The sequence below is a fragment of the Puma concolor genome, chromosome B1 (genome assembly GCF_028749965.1).
Source record: "Puma concolor isolate L17-30 chromosome B1, mPumCon1.1.hap2, whole genome shotgun sequence".
NCBI lineage: Eukaryota > Metazoa > Chordata > Mammalia > Carnivora > Felidae > Puma > Puma concolor.
The window spans coordinates 81,701,365-81,719,079 of NC_141670.1; the positions used below are offsets into that span (position 1 = coordinate 81,701,365).

General features: G+C 43.3%; 1 protein-coding gene across 2 annotated transcripts in view; it reads left to right on the plus strand.

Moving 5' to 3' along the window:
* The window catches only part of SLC10A7 (solute carrier family 10 member 7), a 253,775-nt gene extending 239,158 nt beyond the window's left edge, over window positions 1-14,617 (plus strand). For both annotated transcript variants that reach the window (XM_025921713.2, XM_025921714.2), the window contains 2 exons: window positions 9,434-9,579; window positions 12,116-14,617. In XM_025921713.2, coding sequence (XP_025777498.1) covers window positions 9,434-9,579; window positions 12,116-12,145 — 176 coding nt within the window. In that variant the 3' untranslated portion in view covers window positions 12,146-14,617. The remainder of the gene's footprint in view (window positions 1-9,433; window positions 9,580-12,115) is intronic.
* The last annotated feature ends 3,098 nt before the right edge of the window (window positions 14,618-17,715 follow it).

Below are 17,715 nucleotides of genomic sequence, written 5' to 3' on the forward strand. Positions count from 1 at the left end.
ATTGCCGTGTTTTTCTGCCAGAGGCCTAGCCAAGGGGGTTCGTCAGAGATCCCGGAGCTGCTGTTGTTGCCTTTGTATTGAGCACTTTGGAAATGTTCGACTTCTACGTGGGTTCCGTGAACCCACTGGGACACTGGGGAAAGTGCGAGAGAGCTCCTATCTGCATATGTTATGTAGTTGTACCTCATTTTGGACGCCTCTTTGTAAAAAAGGACAAAAATGTCTTCTTCTGTGTGTCATAAAGCAGCAGTAGGCTTTCTGATGCTGTGGTGGGGTAATGCCAAAGATAATAGGGCAGGAGATTGCAGTTAAGGATGGAATGACACAAAAAGACCAGGGAGGAAAGTGAAATGTAAATCATTGGCAAGGGTGAGGCAGTGTAATCTGCATATTAAAGTACCTTGGAGAATTTGCACAAAAGACCAGTTATTTAGATGGGAGTGAGGAGAAGATCTGTGACATCCTGTCCGCAGTCCTGAGGGAATCTGCAGGAAGTTGACTTGCCAGCCTTCAGAACATTCCAGATGGGTTTGGAAGGCTGGGGGGGGGGGGGATTGGGGGAGGAGTTCTAGAATCTAGAATAGCCAGGATTGTAAACAGAATAGAATTCTGGGGGCTGTGCAGACTAAATAGCAGCTGCTCCAAAAGGCCACACCTTAGGGTAGCTCTTGACGGATCTAGCAGGCCTCTAACAAGCCAAGCCATAACCATTCAACCTAGAAGCAGATGGCCTTTCGTTTTACCCCCTCCAAACAAGAGACAAAAATCAGAATAACACAAATGTTCACTGAATCCATTTGCCTAACAACTGTTTCCCTAGACAGCCGTGCTGCATTTTCTCGCTGCCGTGTGTCATGATTTTGTTACTGCGTGGAATTTGCTCTTTGCCTTGATTTGGCCTGGTATCCTCTATCTTCTCTCCCTATTAAATGAGTAACAGCATACACTCCTTGAAGGCAGTGGAAGGGGGCGATTGCCCATTTATTCACTGCACCTAGAAGATTGTCTGACACATAATGGACTTTGTACATTGTTTCACTTACTGTCTATTAAAAAAGACAAAAGCCCCAAACCTACAGAGTAGGTACACTTTACAGATGTGAAAACTGAGGCTAAATAACTTGCCCAACCAAGGTCACACAGGTGGTAAGTGGTGCACGTGCTGACCCAGGGCTCTTTGACTTCTGTGTCGGGCTTCTTAACTCCTACACTGACCTGCCTCACGTAGGTTACTGGATATAATAAATTATAAATGGCTGCATGAAAATGACAGCTATATTACTGAAAATTAGCTCGCTTTAGGTAAATCTCACCTGAAAGCCTTTTCTAACCAAATTCTAAAACTTGTTGCACTTTATCATGGTATCATTTTGTGCTCTAGAAATGGCATGTAATTGCTCCCTTGTTTAGTAATTGAGATAAATTAGTGCCAGTGAGTTTGACGTTTTGTGAGTACTTGTCTCTAAAGAGAAAGACTCTGTGTGTGTGTGTGTGTGTGTGTGTGTGTGTGTGTGTGCGCGCGCGCGCGCACGCGCGTGTGTGAGAAGGGAACACAGAGATTGGCATTTAGTGATGTGGGAGAAGAGTGTCTTAAACAGCGACTGCCTTCCTGGGTTATATTATGACTGGGGAGACCATCTATCCCAATGACTTTTAAAGGCAAACATGGGCTTTTCTGAGAGATTCACTGAGGAAGAGATAGAATTCAATAACAATGTGTAGGACATTTAGATAGTAAACTTATGGATGTTTCTAACTAAGAACAGACTAAACAAAAGTGGGAAATCACCATGACGACGGAAGAGAGAAGCAACTGGATTCCAGATTTGCCAGCAGCTCTCTCCAAACCTCAGTGAAAAGTCTGAGAAAGCATTTAAATGGAAAACAAGTCATGTGAATTCAGGCGAATGAACCCCTAAAAGACAGGAAGTGATCCAGGTGATTGGAATACACGCTATCTTTGCTAAGTGGGAATGTGAGTGTCATATTAGACTTCGAGGGATGCAGAGGCTGTTTTCCAACATATTTCCTCTCCTACTCCACAATTTAGTACTCGTTTCAAATTTCGTGTTCCTCAGTCAGTCCAGTTTCTTTCCTTCCTGCAATAGCAAGTGTATTTTGTCCTAGGAAATACAGTCCTCTCCCCAAGGAGTGTGTGAATGCACTCTCTTTGCAATCTAGCGAAGCAGCTAGTATTTATGTGTTCCATATCCTGTCTTCTTAAATAGGAAACATTACTTTAGTATCTATTCTTAAGTAATCAATCATTTATTAAGTACCAGTCCTGTGCTTAAATACTGCAGGAGTTTAAAAGAAGAATGCTATACTTTACCTATGGTCAGGGGAAAACAAAACCTACACCAAAGAAAATAATGGCAACATAAGCAAATGTTAGTTTATCTGATGCAGGAGGAAGAGCATCTTCTTGCCTCAACAGAGGAAGAAATCAGTAGGGAGGCCACCTTCACGGTAGAGGAAATATAAAGCTGAGCCTGAATGAACCCATAGGATTTAGGTGCATAGAGAGAAAGGGCAAGATCCAGCAGAGGCTGGGCTTTCACAAAGACAAGAAAGTGCTAGACCTGAGCTGAGAACTGCAATTGACAACTGAAAGTTTGGTTTAATGGAGTTGGCATAGCTCAGTGATTACAAGTAAATAGACTGAGGTCCAATTCCGCCTCTACTGAAATGCATGATGCATGATGTCAGGCAAGCCACTTAACTGCTCTCAACCTCAGTTCTCTCATGCCTAAATGGGAAAATTGCCCCCACTTCATAGGGCTGTTGCAAGGATTAAATGAGATAATGCAGGCAAAGCACTTCGCACGCGGTAAGCACTTACAAAATGGTGCTGGTAGTAACTGTTTTTCACTGAAGTTGAATAGGTAGAGAACGTGATGAATGGGCACTGGACAGTCATTGTAATTCTTGAGCAGGGTATTGGCTTTAATTAATGTGGGTTGTAGGAAGATTAATCTGGCCGTGGTTTGGAGGATTGATGAAGGGAAGACTCTGAAGATGGGTTATGTCAGGAGGCTATAAGAGTAATCTCAGCTTGCCTTTATGAGGTACGGAATTAGGAAGGTGGCAGTGAAAACCGAGGGGGAAGGGGAGTGGCAGGCGGAGGAAAGAATCTACAGATTTCGGTGGCTTGATCTAGGGGTAAGAAAAGAAATGGGGTTGGTCGAAGATAATTCCCAAACTTTGAGTTGTAGAAACTGGGGAAGCCAGTGACAGAACGGGTTACACTCACCATGCTGACACTTGTCCCTCTGGCAGAGGAAAGCTGAGGTATCAGGGCAAGAGCTACAGGAAGGTGAGCCCCAGGAAGGCAGAGGCCTTGGAGGTGCTACTGACCTTATATGGTCAGCACCTAGAACAGTGACTCACACAGGGCAGAGGCCCAAAAAGTATATTTTAACGAAGGAATGGATGGATGGGTGGATGGACGGATGGTGAGAACATTGTGCACCTACAAGTAAGTAAACTGAACTATGATACGAAGTAGATAGTTTTTATGTCGCGAACAATAGAGCAGCCTTCTGCCTTCAGTGTGGGCTAAATCAAAGTCCGTGTTTAATCTGGAAAGATAAATGTTTCCCAAGGAACAATTAAAAACTGCCCATCCAGTAGAACATAGAAACTGTTGAAGCTTGAACACTAATACAAAGGGAATTTTCTAATTCAGAGAACATAAAATAAACATTTTTAAAATAGGAAGGAAAAAAAAAAACTTGTTCTTGTACGTATTGTTTTATCCTTTCCATCCTGGGTATAGGATAAAAGAAACCCCTTACTCGCTTGTTAGAAGAAGAAAGCTCTCACTTGAAGTTCCTACTTGGCAGATGTCAGTTGAAAGCCCTGCTTATGGAATGTGCCGCAGTGTCAAACTCTGTTGGATAATTTTAGACGAATGTGTCATGTGTGACATGGAAATATGGCATGCTGTACATTACTGATTTCCCAAGTGTTTGGAGCAGGTAGTAATGTGCTGGGAAAGTGCTCTTTATCTATCCACACAGTGTACTTGTAGAGCAATGGGGAAATGCTTTTGGTGGAAATTACTTTAGTCAGAAAAAGAATCCATTTACAATATGCGCCTTCTAACATCTTTCAGACAATGCATTGTATTAAAGAGGCATTTTTTGATTAATGTTTTATAAACATTTTTCAGCATGACAGCTTAAAGCCCCCGTAAAATTGTAAATGCAGGCATAGTGTTCACTTCCATAAAGTCAAATGCCATCTCATAAAGTCTAGTTGGATCCTGTCAACCATGGTGACACAGAATCAGTACCTGGGAGCATTAAAATTAATTTGCTTCATTTATATTACTGCAGTGATAGCAAGATGAAAAGAGTCCTATATTTAAATTTTACTTTAAAAAGAAAACTCTTTCTAGTAAGTTTGTTTGTTTTTTTTTTTTTTTTTAATTATTGCCATTTTTTCCCCCTACTTAAAGAAGATAATGAAAACGGAGTGATAGTCTGCACGGTAAATTTATGGTGGGATCTGGAAAAATAGAAATCCATTCACTCGACACACTCCTTTTGAGCACCCACTATGTGCTCAGAGATGAAGAGGAAACAGCTGCTGACCCTCAGCTGCCACCTTAGTGAGGGCAGCTCCTAAGGACCGACAGTGGTAGTACTCGCGGTGAGCACGAGGCTGGAATGTGCTGCGGGTCAGGCGAGCACAGAGTGGAGAGGACCTGAAGGCCAGTGGGCGACTGTGAAGACGGCATCCCAGAGGAGGCGACTTAATAACTGAGGGCCACTGGAGGAGAGGGCTCGAGAAGTGGGTGAAGGGCATTCCAGGCAAAAGGAGCTCGAGTGCAAAGGCTGGGGGACAGCGCTGGGGCCTGGGCACGTGGCAGGGAGGGCGAGGAGGGCAGTGCGGAGCTCCTCCCTGCTGGAGCACAGAGTGAGGAGTGGGGGAGTGTGAAACACACAGGGACAGGCAGGGGCCAGGTCAGGAGGGTCCTTGTGTACCACACCTAGGAGTCTCCCCTATGTGACAAACTCCCGAGGGATTTGATGTAACCCGATTTTGTGCTCACTCTGGCCACAGAGTGGAAAATAGCTTCGACAGAACAGACCTCAAGTCAGAGAGACCTTCGTGTGGTTGTGGGACATAGTGTGGGAATGCAGTGGAGAGCAGATTGCCCTGAAGGAAGTTTATGGGGAGGAGGTGTGAGCCGTCACAGAGGTGCCTGGGAAGCCACTCAGTGCGGGTTATGTCACATTCCATTCCCGGCATTCCTCGCTCTTTCACAGAGCAGTTAATCAGTTCCATGAGTGCTAACTGAATGAACGAATGATCGAGTGAGTTATTAAACAAGTGAGTAAAGAGGGTGGAAGGTGGTGCATGACATAGGTTTCTGGAACAAGAGCCACTGCTGGTGTTCTGATTTGGCTTGAAGATTGCGTTCTGCCAAGTTCATGACCAACTGACGGAAATCGTGGCTCTTACAGGTTCCTTACGTCTCTGTTGAATTTTGCGTTGTCATCCTAATAGTGCCGGCAACGTGACACAGATGCCCTGGAACTGACGTACTGACCTCACTGCTTCCAAGTGATGGCCACCATAGCATGAGACACTCCAACATGGAAAAGTGAACCCTCGCTCTGCTTCTCCCAATTTCTTTCTACACTGACCTTCGAGGCAATGAAAATGCAGAGTGAAGGGTCTACTAGAGTTGGGCGGGAGGCTGAAAGAACAGTAGGGAAAAAGAGAGATGGAAAGATGGAGATAAATAAGAGATTGGAGAAAAAACTCGAATAATTGAAAAGGAAAGTAGAAATCAAATGATTGAAAAGTAAGGTGGATTTTAAGACTGAAGGAAAGGGGCATCTGGGTGGCTCAGTCATTTGAGCCTCTGACTTTGGTCCGGTCATGGTCTCCTGGTTCGTGAGTTCGAGCCCACATCCAGCTCGCTGTTGTCAGCTTGGAGAGCCCTCTTTGGATCCTCTGTATCCCTCTCTCTCTTTGCCCCTCCCCCATTTGCTTGCTCTCTCTCTCTCTCTCTCTCTCAGAAATAAACATTAAAAAAAAGAGAGAGAGACTGAAAGAAAATGAAGATTTCGGAAATGAATAACATACGACCTGAATTGCTGGGGTCCCCCTCCCCTCACCAAGAGACGGAGCTGCACATCCGCCATACAAGAGTAAGCGAGGGCATGTGAAAGGGACTTGGGCCCTGATCTCTGGAAGCTAAGTTTTTTTCCTCTATTACATCATGTTCAATCATATTTTTAACATTAGTCACTTCGAGTGATAGTGATAGGAAATGTGATTAATGATTAACAAGGGGGTATTGCAGGCACATAAAGTGAGAAGAAATCCCTGTTTAACCCGACACATGTCCGTGGCAGCTGCTAGTCATCACGGACCCCTTCTCTTCGTGAGGAGTGAATATGTGCACTACAAGGCAGCGTAAGAAAAGCGTCTGTACCACCAGGTCCATCAGGAAAAAGGGAAAACACTCTTTCACGTAGGAAAGAGTAAACAGTGTGGGGAAACGCGAAAGGGGGAAAGGGGACCGTGAGGACAAAAAAGGAGTGATAACCACAGGTAGCAGCGGGAGCTGGGTGAACAAAGGGAAGAAGTGGGGGTTGTCAGAGCCTAGAAGCTTAGAGGAGGAAACGGGGGCTGAGGCCTCTTAGGAGGGGCACAAGGACCTATCTGCTGGAGCCAACCACTGCCGCTCCCTGAAGGCGCTGTGGCCATCAGGAACCCCAAGCTCCTCCTCCTCCAGCCTTCCTCTAGTGCCCCGGTTGGCAGAACCATCCACGGAGTCGGCTGCCAAGGACGGGTGATGTTTGCAGAGTCCCAGCCCCATCCTGGAGCAGTGTACAGAAGGGTGTGTTTGAAGATTAGATCTAGGAGCTGAAGAACCGGCCCAGAAGAGAACTTCACACAAATGGTGTGAAGGTAGAAGGTCACTTGTACACTGGAAGCTTCCTGCGAGTAAAGGCTTGGCTCCATCTTTCTGTCCGTGTGCCCTTGACACTACTGGGGTTGTCCTAGCCGTCACCTAGCTCCTCGAGCATGTGAAATCACAGGAACATCCGGTATGGGTGGCAGGGGAGTTTGATGACGTCTTCTGCTTCTGGAAGTGCTTCTGGGAAGCATCCAAGGGGAATGAGTTCCAAAAGAACTTCTGGACTAGAAAGCGTTTACACACCAAAAAGTTCCATTTCTGCCTAACGAAGCTGCTGTCCCCATGGCATCTTGAACTGAAGACCTCGGAGGCCTTGACCCTTACCTAGCCCAGAGAACTGGAACACGAGATTGCCTGGGTTGCAGTTCAGACCCCCCCACCTGGAAAAGCTTCCTGACCACGAGGTGTCTCTTCCCTCATCAGTAAAATAGTGCAAACAATAGTTTTCATCAGCCTCTCAGGGTTATCGGGAGGCTTAATTCCATTAATATGGGAGAGTACTTTGGCAGCACGTGACATGTAGTAAGCACTCATTGCATAACAACAATTCTCATCGTCATTACTGCCAAATCTCTGTACCTAATTCCTCACACTAAGGTGAACCTCTGATGTGGCTTGCCCTGAGATGCCTCCTATCTCAGGCAAGGCCTGAGGAGATGCCTCTTTGCAGCGATTATTTGTTTATTTATTGCAGCAGCAGCCCCGTGACTGTATCTCTGGCTTCCCTTCAGAGCCTACTTAAGCTTGCCGGAGAAAGACACAGAGCCTGAGTCTTTGCCAAAAAAGGGTAACTCAGGTGATTTAGCCCAGCAGCCATGGTCCTCGAACTTTGGGCCAGAATCTTTGCTCTGATCATTTACGGGGACAAATGTCTCTGTATTTCTGTTCGTTCCCTTCAGCCCTACTTTGACTCCACCTGCACCCACCGGCTACTTAACATCATCCCTTTGGGCCAAATAATCTCTCCTGGACACAGGAGGAGAATGTTCGGGTCTTTTCTCGTCGCAAGAACTTCCCAGGACTGTAATATCAGATGCTGCTTTTCAACTGTCAGTTGATTAAGTATATTTTTTAAAAAATTTTTTAATGTTTATTTTTGAGAGAGAGACAGAGTGCGAACATGGGAGGGGCAGAGAGAGAGGGAGACACAGAATCCAAAGCAGGCTCTAGGCTCCGAGCCATCAGTACAGAGTGCAATGCAGGGCTCAAACTCACGAACCGCAAGATCATGACCTGAGCTGAAGTCGGATGCCCAACCGACTGAGCCGCCCAGGTGCCCCTGATGAAGTATATTATTTTTAAAAAGAAAGCTCTTTTTTTTTTTTTCTATTAGTGAGAAGACAGAAACTACAAAAATCTAAGCATGTCCTTTCAGAGCTGTGAGAGAGAGATCGTTGGGGATGAGTTAAGTGTCTTCAGTTTACGGCAATGATTTGTGAGGCTATGAAAAAGAAAGCGGCTATGAAATACATTTTTGCATAAAGGTTTGAAATTTATTAGAAGGTAAAAATAATTGAAAAAGCAGAGCTTTCCTCAGTGGGTTATAATAAAAAGTTATTTATGTGCCATCATTGTGCATGTTTAGGACCTTGAGTCCTTTCCAGAGGCTGTTCTCAAAGAAACAAGAAGGAAGCTAAGCTATTAAAGCCATTCCGTTGAAAAAGCAGACATACATACACAGTAATTCTGACAACTGGGCCACATTGAAACAATTGGTAATAATAGTCAAATTGCCGGTGTCTGATTTCTGTTATAAAAGCCTAATAGGTACACACATAGGCAGCTGTTTACAAAATCTGCAGACTTTGCCCTTGGTATTATAGAGTGGTAGATTCACAAAGCTGTATTCATTTACCTGAGCTCCATTAAGACTTTCACTGTGGGGCTTAAACGTTCAGCACTCATTGTAGAATTCACTTGCCGTACACAGTAGCTCGTAAAGAGTTTTGGGATCCTTGGCCAAAAGAGAAGGGGCAAAGACTTTATTAACATTCACTTGGCAAAAGTATCCTCCTACTTATAACGATGTATATCATATGTTATCTTACCATATCCTTTCGATTCTCAAGAGTGAACTTTTGGGACTTTGAAATGGTGTCAAGCAGGCCTCCCTCCTAAACACCAGCAGTCTATTTCACTACTAAGCACGGAAGGATCCGTTTTGGACCTCTTCCTTACTATTATTTTTCAGCCTTCTGAGAAGCAACTCTTCTCCCCTCTCCTCGGTAGACAGGCTGCTGATTTGCAGTGGGAATTATTGGTGCCGTGGAACACTGATCACCTTTTCAGCTTTAATCTGTTCTGGGAAGAGCTATGTAGTGAAAGGAAGATGGAAAGATTTGATTATGTGTTTGAGACATTCCCTATGAATACATTCAGGGGGAAAGATGATAATGACCCAGTTCAAAATTCCGGTTTTATTGGAGTGTGTCTTTAGTTTGATGACAGACTGAATTTGCCTCTAGATTTTCTGTCTTCTTTGTCTATCAGGAATTCCAATGCTGAAGATAGTGTTCGCAGGCCATGAGCACCTCTCTCTAATATCCGTGCCCTTGCTCATATACCACCCAGTTCAGATCCTTCTGGGAAGTGTGTTAGTGCCAACGATAAAGTCTTGGATGGTGTCAAGGCAGAAGGTAAGACTCTGGCAAGATCTCATTTAAATCCAAATTAGATTGAAATGCTATTTCTGAATCTTAGCTGTTCATATTCTTTAAGTTTTGCTAGCATATTCTCATTCTCAAGTACATATTTTCTTAACTAATCACAGTAATAATAATGATGCATTGATCCATTTTATTTGGAAAGGAAGACGGAGGGTTAATTGAAGGGCAAATTGCAATGGGTAAAGGTGAATATACTCAAAATATCTGTACCCCTCCTCTCAGGTGTTCACCATCTTTCCCCCACCCTGTCTTTTTCATACGTGTCCTGATTTCACATGCCTTTCTAAATATGATAGCCCCTGGGGCACCTGGGTGGCTCAGTCAGTTAAGTGTCCATTCTTGATTTTGGTTCAGGTCATGATCTCATGATTCATGAGTTCGAGCCCCGCATCGGGCTCCATGCTGACAGCATGAACCTGCTTGGGATTCTTTCTCTCCTGCTCTCTCTGCCCCTTCCCTGCTCGTGTTCTCCCTCTCTCTCTCTCAAAATAGATGAATAAAACTTTTAAAAAATTAAATAAATAAATGTGACACCACCTGAGTTTATCTAAAATGTCTATTTTTTTTAATATTCTAGACACCTAATAACTTCTTTGCACAGCAAAACTATGTGTTTGGGCATTTAAATAATTTAATTAAAAAAATTAACACAATGTCAACTTCACTACACTTAGCTCAGAGTCTTGTTACTTATTTGATATCTGTAGATTTTATTTCCTAAATTATCAGCCCAAATAAAATCGGCCAGGTGATTCACACAAAGTTTAGTTGCTGCAATATACCATCGAAGCATCCACAGAGTTGTCTCCTTCCCAGCAGCTCAGACCTTACAGGACTTCTCTGAGCCTATACACAGCATGGCAACTGTTATCAGGAGAAGCATAGGCAAAAAGAGACATCCAGTGGCAGGGGAGTGCCCTATGTTGTGTCATTAGCATCCTGAAAATGGAAGAGCCACACGACACCCATTGAGCTCTGTGTGCCAAGCGCATCCCAACATTTACCTGGTTCAGAGTGTGGACCTTGAAAAGCCTACGGGCTGTGCTGCCTCCTTTCTGGGTGACCTCGGGCACGTACTTCACTTCTCTGTACCTCAGTTTCTGCCACTCTGAGACTAATGATAATATCTACTCTTTAGAGTTACAGAGGGTTAAATGGCAGGTGTTTGATAAAAGCTAGCGGCTGTAAGTATCGTTATTGTCATCGCTGCCCATTACTATGTACAACACCATTCGCGGCGAGCTCTGTTGTCGCACTGTACAGGTTAGGAAGTAGGCTTGGGGAGCTGAGCAACTTGCCCAAGGCTACGTGGGTGGCTTCGTCAGTGCTAGAGTGAGGACTAGAACCCTGGTCTATTTGGCCTCCAGAACCTTGCCCCAATACCACAAGAACCTCCCAGACAAAAATAGAACATCGCTTTTATACGAAGCGGCCTAGGTCCCCAGGATCCTACTTGAAAAAGCTAGCCCACCCAGCACCTTCATTTATTCTGTCATTTACCAGAACGTTAGCCATTCCCATTCTGTACTGGGTGCCACTATGGGCTCTGATCTGCCCACTCTGAGTTGGTAGAGGAGTGGTTTAGTACCTTTTTATTTCTTTTACTATTTATCCCTCTTGAAAAGTTCCATTTATATTTATCGATGTGTATGTGCGCTGTTGGTCAGAATCTATACACATACATTTTTTTTTTCAACGTTTTTTTTTTTTTTTTTTTTTTTTAATTTATTTTTGGGACAGAGAGAGACAGAGCATGAGCGGGGGAGGGGCAGAGAGAGAGGGAGACACAGAATCGGAAACAGGCTCCAGGCTCTGAGCCATCAGCCCAGAGCCCAACGCGGGGCTCGAACTCACGGACCGCGAGATCGTGACCTGCCTGAAGTCGGACACTTAACCGACTGTGCCACCCAGGCGCCCCTATACACATACATTTTGACAAAGAATGAAGACAATTATTTGAAAATCCTAATATTCTATCAAATGTAGTTGTAGTGAACAGAAAATTGTTTTAAAGCTCTGGGATTTATTCTGCAGAGTAACTGAAGCATTTCCAAAAGGGAGGCAAAATTGGACAACGCTGTTCATTTTCCTTTTGCACGGGAACTCCTCCAAACAAGAGAGGTATCGGCTACCTTAGAATAATCCAGAGGCTTGGAATATTTACCCATCCCATTTGACCACAAAATAAATACAAACTGTCAATCATATCCATGAGTGTCTCCTCTGCTTTACAAATAATAGTGATTGAGACGCATGGCCACCATCCATGTTTGGTGGGACAGTGTGAGTAGCCAGGTCAGGCTGGAGAGATGACAAAGTCTGCCGGCCGGTGAGGTGGGCAGATGGGTCTGTTTGTGTCTGGAGGTTTGGATCACTGGTTATGTGAGGCTGTCGGGGTGAGCTGCCTCTTCCTTCTAGTAGCATAAATTATCTGCTGTTGATTGATGCTTTCATTTTGTTCATAGATACTGTCCAATTCTGAACATCACGTTGTCCTTTCTTACAGGGAGTGAAGTTGACGAGGCCAACAGTTTAATGAAGATGGCGCCCTTCGTGTAGCGATGTATATATGTACAAGATTGTACATACAAACAGTTCCGAAGACACGTACTTGTGAATGTTGCTTCGATGCATATTTTATTTTTCTACACAAAAATATGATATAACAGTTTAAGTGCCTTAAAATGTATTTGACAGGAGCGTTATTTCCAAAACCTACTTCGTTGGTTACTGCCAGGGGTGGTACTGTATTTTGGAGTGGTTTATTTATTTATTTTTCCTACCACAGGAAACTGTCACCGTGACAAAAAGCAAACATGCTTTCCTTGTACCACCTTTGGTGCAATACAACTCTGTTCTAGTTACTGTGCTGTTTGAAATGAGGTCACCCCATCAGGAAGATGCCCTCCTGATGACAGTGAAAATTTCCAAAGTCTTATTCATGAATACTTTGATTTACTGTGTGATTCTTTTTTTCTACAACTGTGACATGCCTCTTCCTTATCAACTCAGCAGGGGTCATAGATTGAATAGATGCTGAAAAGCATAAGTTATCTGCATTTCTTGACATCATTTTTTAGACATTCCTTCAAATAGTTTCCACACAGAAACTCCTCAGTCCCATTATAAGAGATGGCGGTGTTATATGTCTTAAATTTATTATAAGCTGCTTCAAAGAAAGAGCCTGATGTTTGAGTTGTAAGTAAGGGAAGTTTTGAGGTAAACTACAGGACTCAGTTTTCAGGATTTTTACAATTATATTTCACATATTTTCCCTTTTTCTGCCATAATTTCTTTCTTACCTGTTTTCCAGCACACTCCCAAAGTCGTAACAGCAAATGTAAGACACAAAAATGTTACCGTCAGTTGGAGAACAGCAACAATTAATGGTAGATTATATTCACATTCCGCAACTGAGACCAGAGTTTATTCTTGTTACACAGATGTCTGAGCACAAATTGCCCCTTTTAGCCAGAAGCAGCCTGTTACATCCTTGAATTAAGCACACGTAAGGCACTTGAGACAAGTTATTGACGAAAATTTCCTTGGCAGATTTGACAAACGTTTGCAACAATTTTTTAGAATTAAATCATATTGCTCTTATGAATAAATAAAAATATAAAGGTCATGGATACAAGCAAATGTTACATATACACATATGGAAAGAAAACTGGGCACAGAAAATGCAAAAACATTCATTAACCAAAATACCAAATAAAATGATGTCCCAATTGGGCATCAGCTTTCAAAAGAGTGTTCATGTTTGCTTCTACTGTGGCTGAGCAAACTTTTACTGGACCCAACTAGAGAAGAAAGTAATATATACAATTAGGGGAACATTTTCTTCTGCTTCCTGCACAGCATTCTGTCATATCCTCTCTGCGTGTCCTTCCTTGATCTGATAGACGGTATTGGCATCCTGGGTCTCACAGAGGCTGACTCTGTCCTCAATAGCTGTTTAGTTGTTATTTGGTCAGCAACACAAAAATCATTCCATAGAAACTTACCGGCTTTATCAGTACTGTAAATTTATATTATTGTCCCGACCAGCTCTCATCTCTGTAACTTCTGACCATTTCAATACTATTGAACCTCGTAAGTTTCACAAGAGTCATCCTCACTGTAAATTTTAAGGCTAGTGCCAGACTCTGCAAAAATCCTTGTTCAACAGGCTATTTGCCAAGAATGTCCCTATATCTAAAACTACAGTAATTTTGCTCGATACCTTTGATGCTTACATATGGAGCACAGGAAGATTTTCATGTTTTGTTCCCTCAAGCTTCTTTGAATTTCAGAGGAGATGGAATTGTCTGTCTGTCCATCTGAGCTATAAAAATCTTTCTCTCTAGATTAGAATACTGATTTTTTTTTTTTTGTCCCAACTTATCTACCTCTATTATCTAACACCTATAGTAGGTGTGATTAATGGGATAAGGTTCAACTGAAAATGCTATAACATTTTATCTTTTGCTTTAAAAAATGTTTTGTTTTCAAATAATCTCTACATAGTGCATTTTGGTGGCTTTAGTGATAGGTTTATGCCCATTTCTTTTTTTACATAAATACCGTGGCATATTTTTCCATAAAGAATAAAAAATAAAATCAAAATTTATTTTTAATTCATGCTTATTGGGATTTAATTATTCATCTCAAAATGTTTTGCTCTGTGTTATGCACTGTCAGGCTATCCATTCTTTTATCTAAATGTGTTTATGAAGGAAATACATTGTATTTATGTTTACTCATTTTTAACGGTTGTTATGAAATTTGATTTTTTTTAATGGGTGATACTGTTAATCTTTTCATGTGTCCTTTTCTAGGTTTTAAGTTTTGTATTTTTAAAAAATTCTTCCCTATTTTGTTTAACACACCTCTGGCTAATGTTCAGTGTTTGTTTATGCTAAATACCAAATTTTTACAAAAGGATTGCTGAAGTTAATGAAGTGGGTTATTTATGATGAATGGAAGATGCAGATAATTCTATGATTAAACAGAGATGTTTCCAAAATCACAAGAGAACCTGTGGCTTATTTTTAACCTGATTTCAGATACACTCCTATGGCCTTCTAAGTCTCTCTAGATTTCTCTTGATTCATTCCGGTATTATTACATCATTTGTGGTTAAATACACATAAGCTTCATAATCTTCCCAGGTACCCATATCAATACCTCCACCGCGGCATGATGTTAACATCCAAAATTAGCCCTTGCTTCTTTTGTTAGCATTGTTTTCTCTGCAACAGGAGTGAGGATCGAAAGACAAACATACCCAAGAGAAGGGACCAAATTTAAGCAGTTCGAATTTCAGGCCCCCTTGTCATCTTCTCAAGGGATAGAAAAGATGAAACGTTGGAATGCCCTTTCCAAACGCAGTATGTCTTTATGAGCGCCTTACCTTGTGTAGAATTCCATATTTTTTTGTTCTTCTTTGGCTGCCTTCTTGGCTTAGCAATCCTCTTTGCCCTGGCAGGCTGTTGTAAATGCCACCCCCTCCATGAGGCTTTCCTGCCTCCCCAGCCAGTGCTAGACTTGCTCCCTGTAACATGCCCTTAGAACCTGTCCCTCAAGCCTTCTGAAACCTTTGCGTTGTCTAATCATTACTTTCATTTGTCTCCTACAGTGTGGCCTTCATTTCTGTTTCTCTATAGTGCCTAGCACAGTGCCTGGCTCAGAATAGTGTCTAGAATATGCATGTTGACTTTCTCAATTGTTATCTTAATGGGTAAGACATGAAGCTTCAAAATTATGAGAGAGCTCGTCCCTACGTTTAGATCATTACTAATTTACAGGAAAAACTGACTTTTTTATTGCTGTTCCGATCCTGAATAAAACTGTGGAGCTACATCAAGCTACTCAGAAAATACATTACTTCATAGCTGTGTAAATATTAACTCTCCAAGGTGACATTGCAGATGTGATAAGCAAACAACTTTCATCTTCTATGCTTTGACAGAACAGTAAGCCCTCAATAATTCAGGCTAAATCAGGTTGGGTCGATCTGAATTAGTGAATACTTTATATGCATAAAAAATAGTGTTCCTTATAGAAGTGTTAACGTACTATAAAGACTAGATACAGATTAGTATGATTATTATCCTATCATTGGTTTGTATATAGACATAAACAAAAAGGTCTTACAAGATTTTATTCTCTCTAGTAAGCCAACTAATCTTATTTACAAGATATGACCGTTTCTCAAATGTGAGTTAAACACAACCTCATTTAAAGGGGAAAAAAAGTTTCTCATACACCCTGGAAAATTTGTCTACAGAGCCCATTATGAGAAACTGCATTAAATGGTAAATGACCCTGGGTGGTCATCATCGGGGCCCCTGGGTGGCTCAGTCGGTTGAGCGTCCGACTTTGGCTCAGGTCATGATCTCACAGTCTGTGACTTCAAGCCCCACGGCGGGCTCTGTGCTGACAGCTCAGAGCCTGGAGCTGCTTCGGATTCTGTGTCTCCCTCTCTGCCCTCCCCTGCTTATGGTCTGTCTCTCTCAAAAATAAATAAACATTTTTTAAAAATTAAAAAAAAAAGTAAATGACAATCACTAAGGATCCATCAGCACCCATGTGCTTGTGAACATGGGTGCAGATGAGACTGCTGAAATCACAGCACCACGCTGAGTCATAGATGGTCCCCCCCCATGATTTCAACAACTCAGAAATTCCAGACCATGGGAAGGAAGTCCAGGGTTTCTGTGAGACCAGGCCTCAGAGTCCGCTGATAGGAAAAGGCAACACACCAAAGAGATCGATCCTGGCCACAGCCATAGACATTGATCATTCCCTCGTTGCCCACTGTTCCAAATGTGAAATCCTTGCAACCGTATCGATTTGTGCGCACTGCTGGAAGTTCTAGACTCTGACTCTAGAGGTTCACAGTGCTGTCGGTGTGGTGCCCTGGGCTGGTTTTGCCAACGTGCTCAAAACTCATCCTGTGTCTTTTCCACCAGTTCATGTTTCCCACGACTTCCTGCCCTGGGCCCCACTGCCGTTAGCATCTCACATGCGGTGTATTCTGATGGTGCCCCTCCCCCTCAGCCGCCGCCCCCACAGCCCTACCTGAGAAGTCCCACGCATGTTGACGATGGGGCAAAATACCATTTGTACAGCTCACCTCTCTGCTCATGAAGCCAAAGAGAATTGTGTGACATCCTAGGTTTGTTGCTAGGATCGAATGAGATAATCCCCGCAAACAGCTTGTCACAGCGCCTGCCACTTGGCAGGAAATCAGTAAGTGGCAGCTATTATTGCGCAACAGCGGATGGGACCTGGGTAAACCGCACTGGTCGTGTAGAGTCAGGCGTCGGGCTCGATTCTGCATGACTTCTAATTATGCAAAAGACCTATTACAAAGTCCATTAAATGTCACTAATCAAGTCAGGAAGTGACCAGGGCACGAGTCTTACTTCATCAGTTAATGAGGGTACCTGATTCTGAATTTTAACATGGTTGCTGCAATCCCCGGCTTCTGGCAAGGCTTGAAAGGCCCTCCCTGCCCATCACTGCCGTCCAGGTCTTGCCTTTTTCTGCCTTCTCCAAAGAACTCCGAGGAGAAATTTTGCCCAACTTCCCCAAAAACCCTGAGTCTGGCTAAGAACCATCGGATAAAGCAGTTGACAGACAGAACTGCCTCCATATTGATTCGCATTGACTAATGCCTGCCTGGGATGAGCTCTGAACTGGGAGCTGCTCCCAGAGCAGGCACGGTGGCCAAAGCTTTCTCAGAGGGCCTTTCCTTAAGCTCACTGCATCCAGGCTGAAACGTTCCCTTTCCACTCGGTTGGGTGCCACCATGGCCCTGGAAAGGCTGGCTGTCCCTTTGACGTGCCCCCTTTGCGTTCACCCCCTTGAGGTTAACCATTTCCAGGAATTCTGGTCTCTGATTTTTCTTTCCACCCTGCCTTTTCTAGTGGGAACTTTTGGGCCACTGTCACAGCATCAGCCACCTTCTGTAAACCAGCAAGAGCTCCCAGATCTGTAGCCCTGAGTGCACGTCTGACAACATTCGGACGTTCACACTTGGGTGTCCTCAAGGCACCTCTAACCCCCTATGCCCTGAAGCAAAGGCCAGCCACCTCTTCCTTTCTCCACACTCAGTCC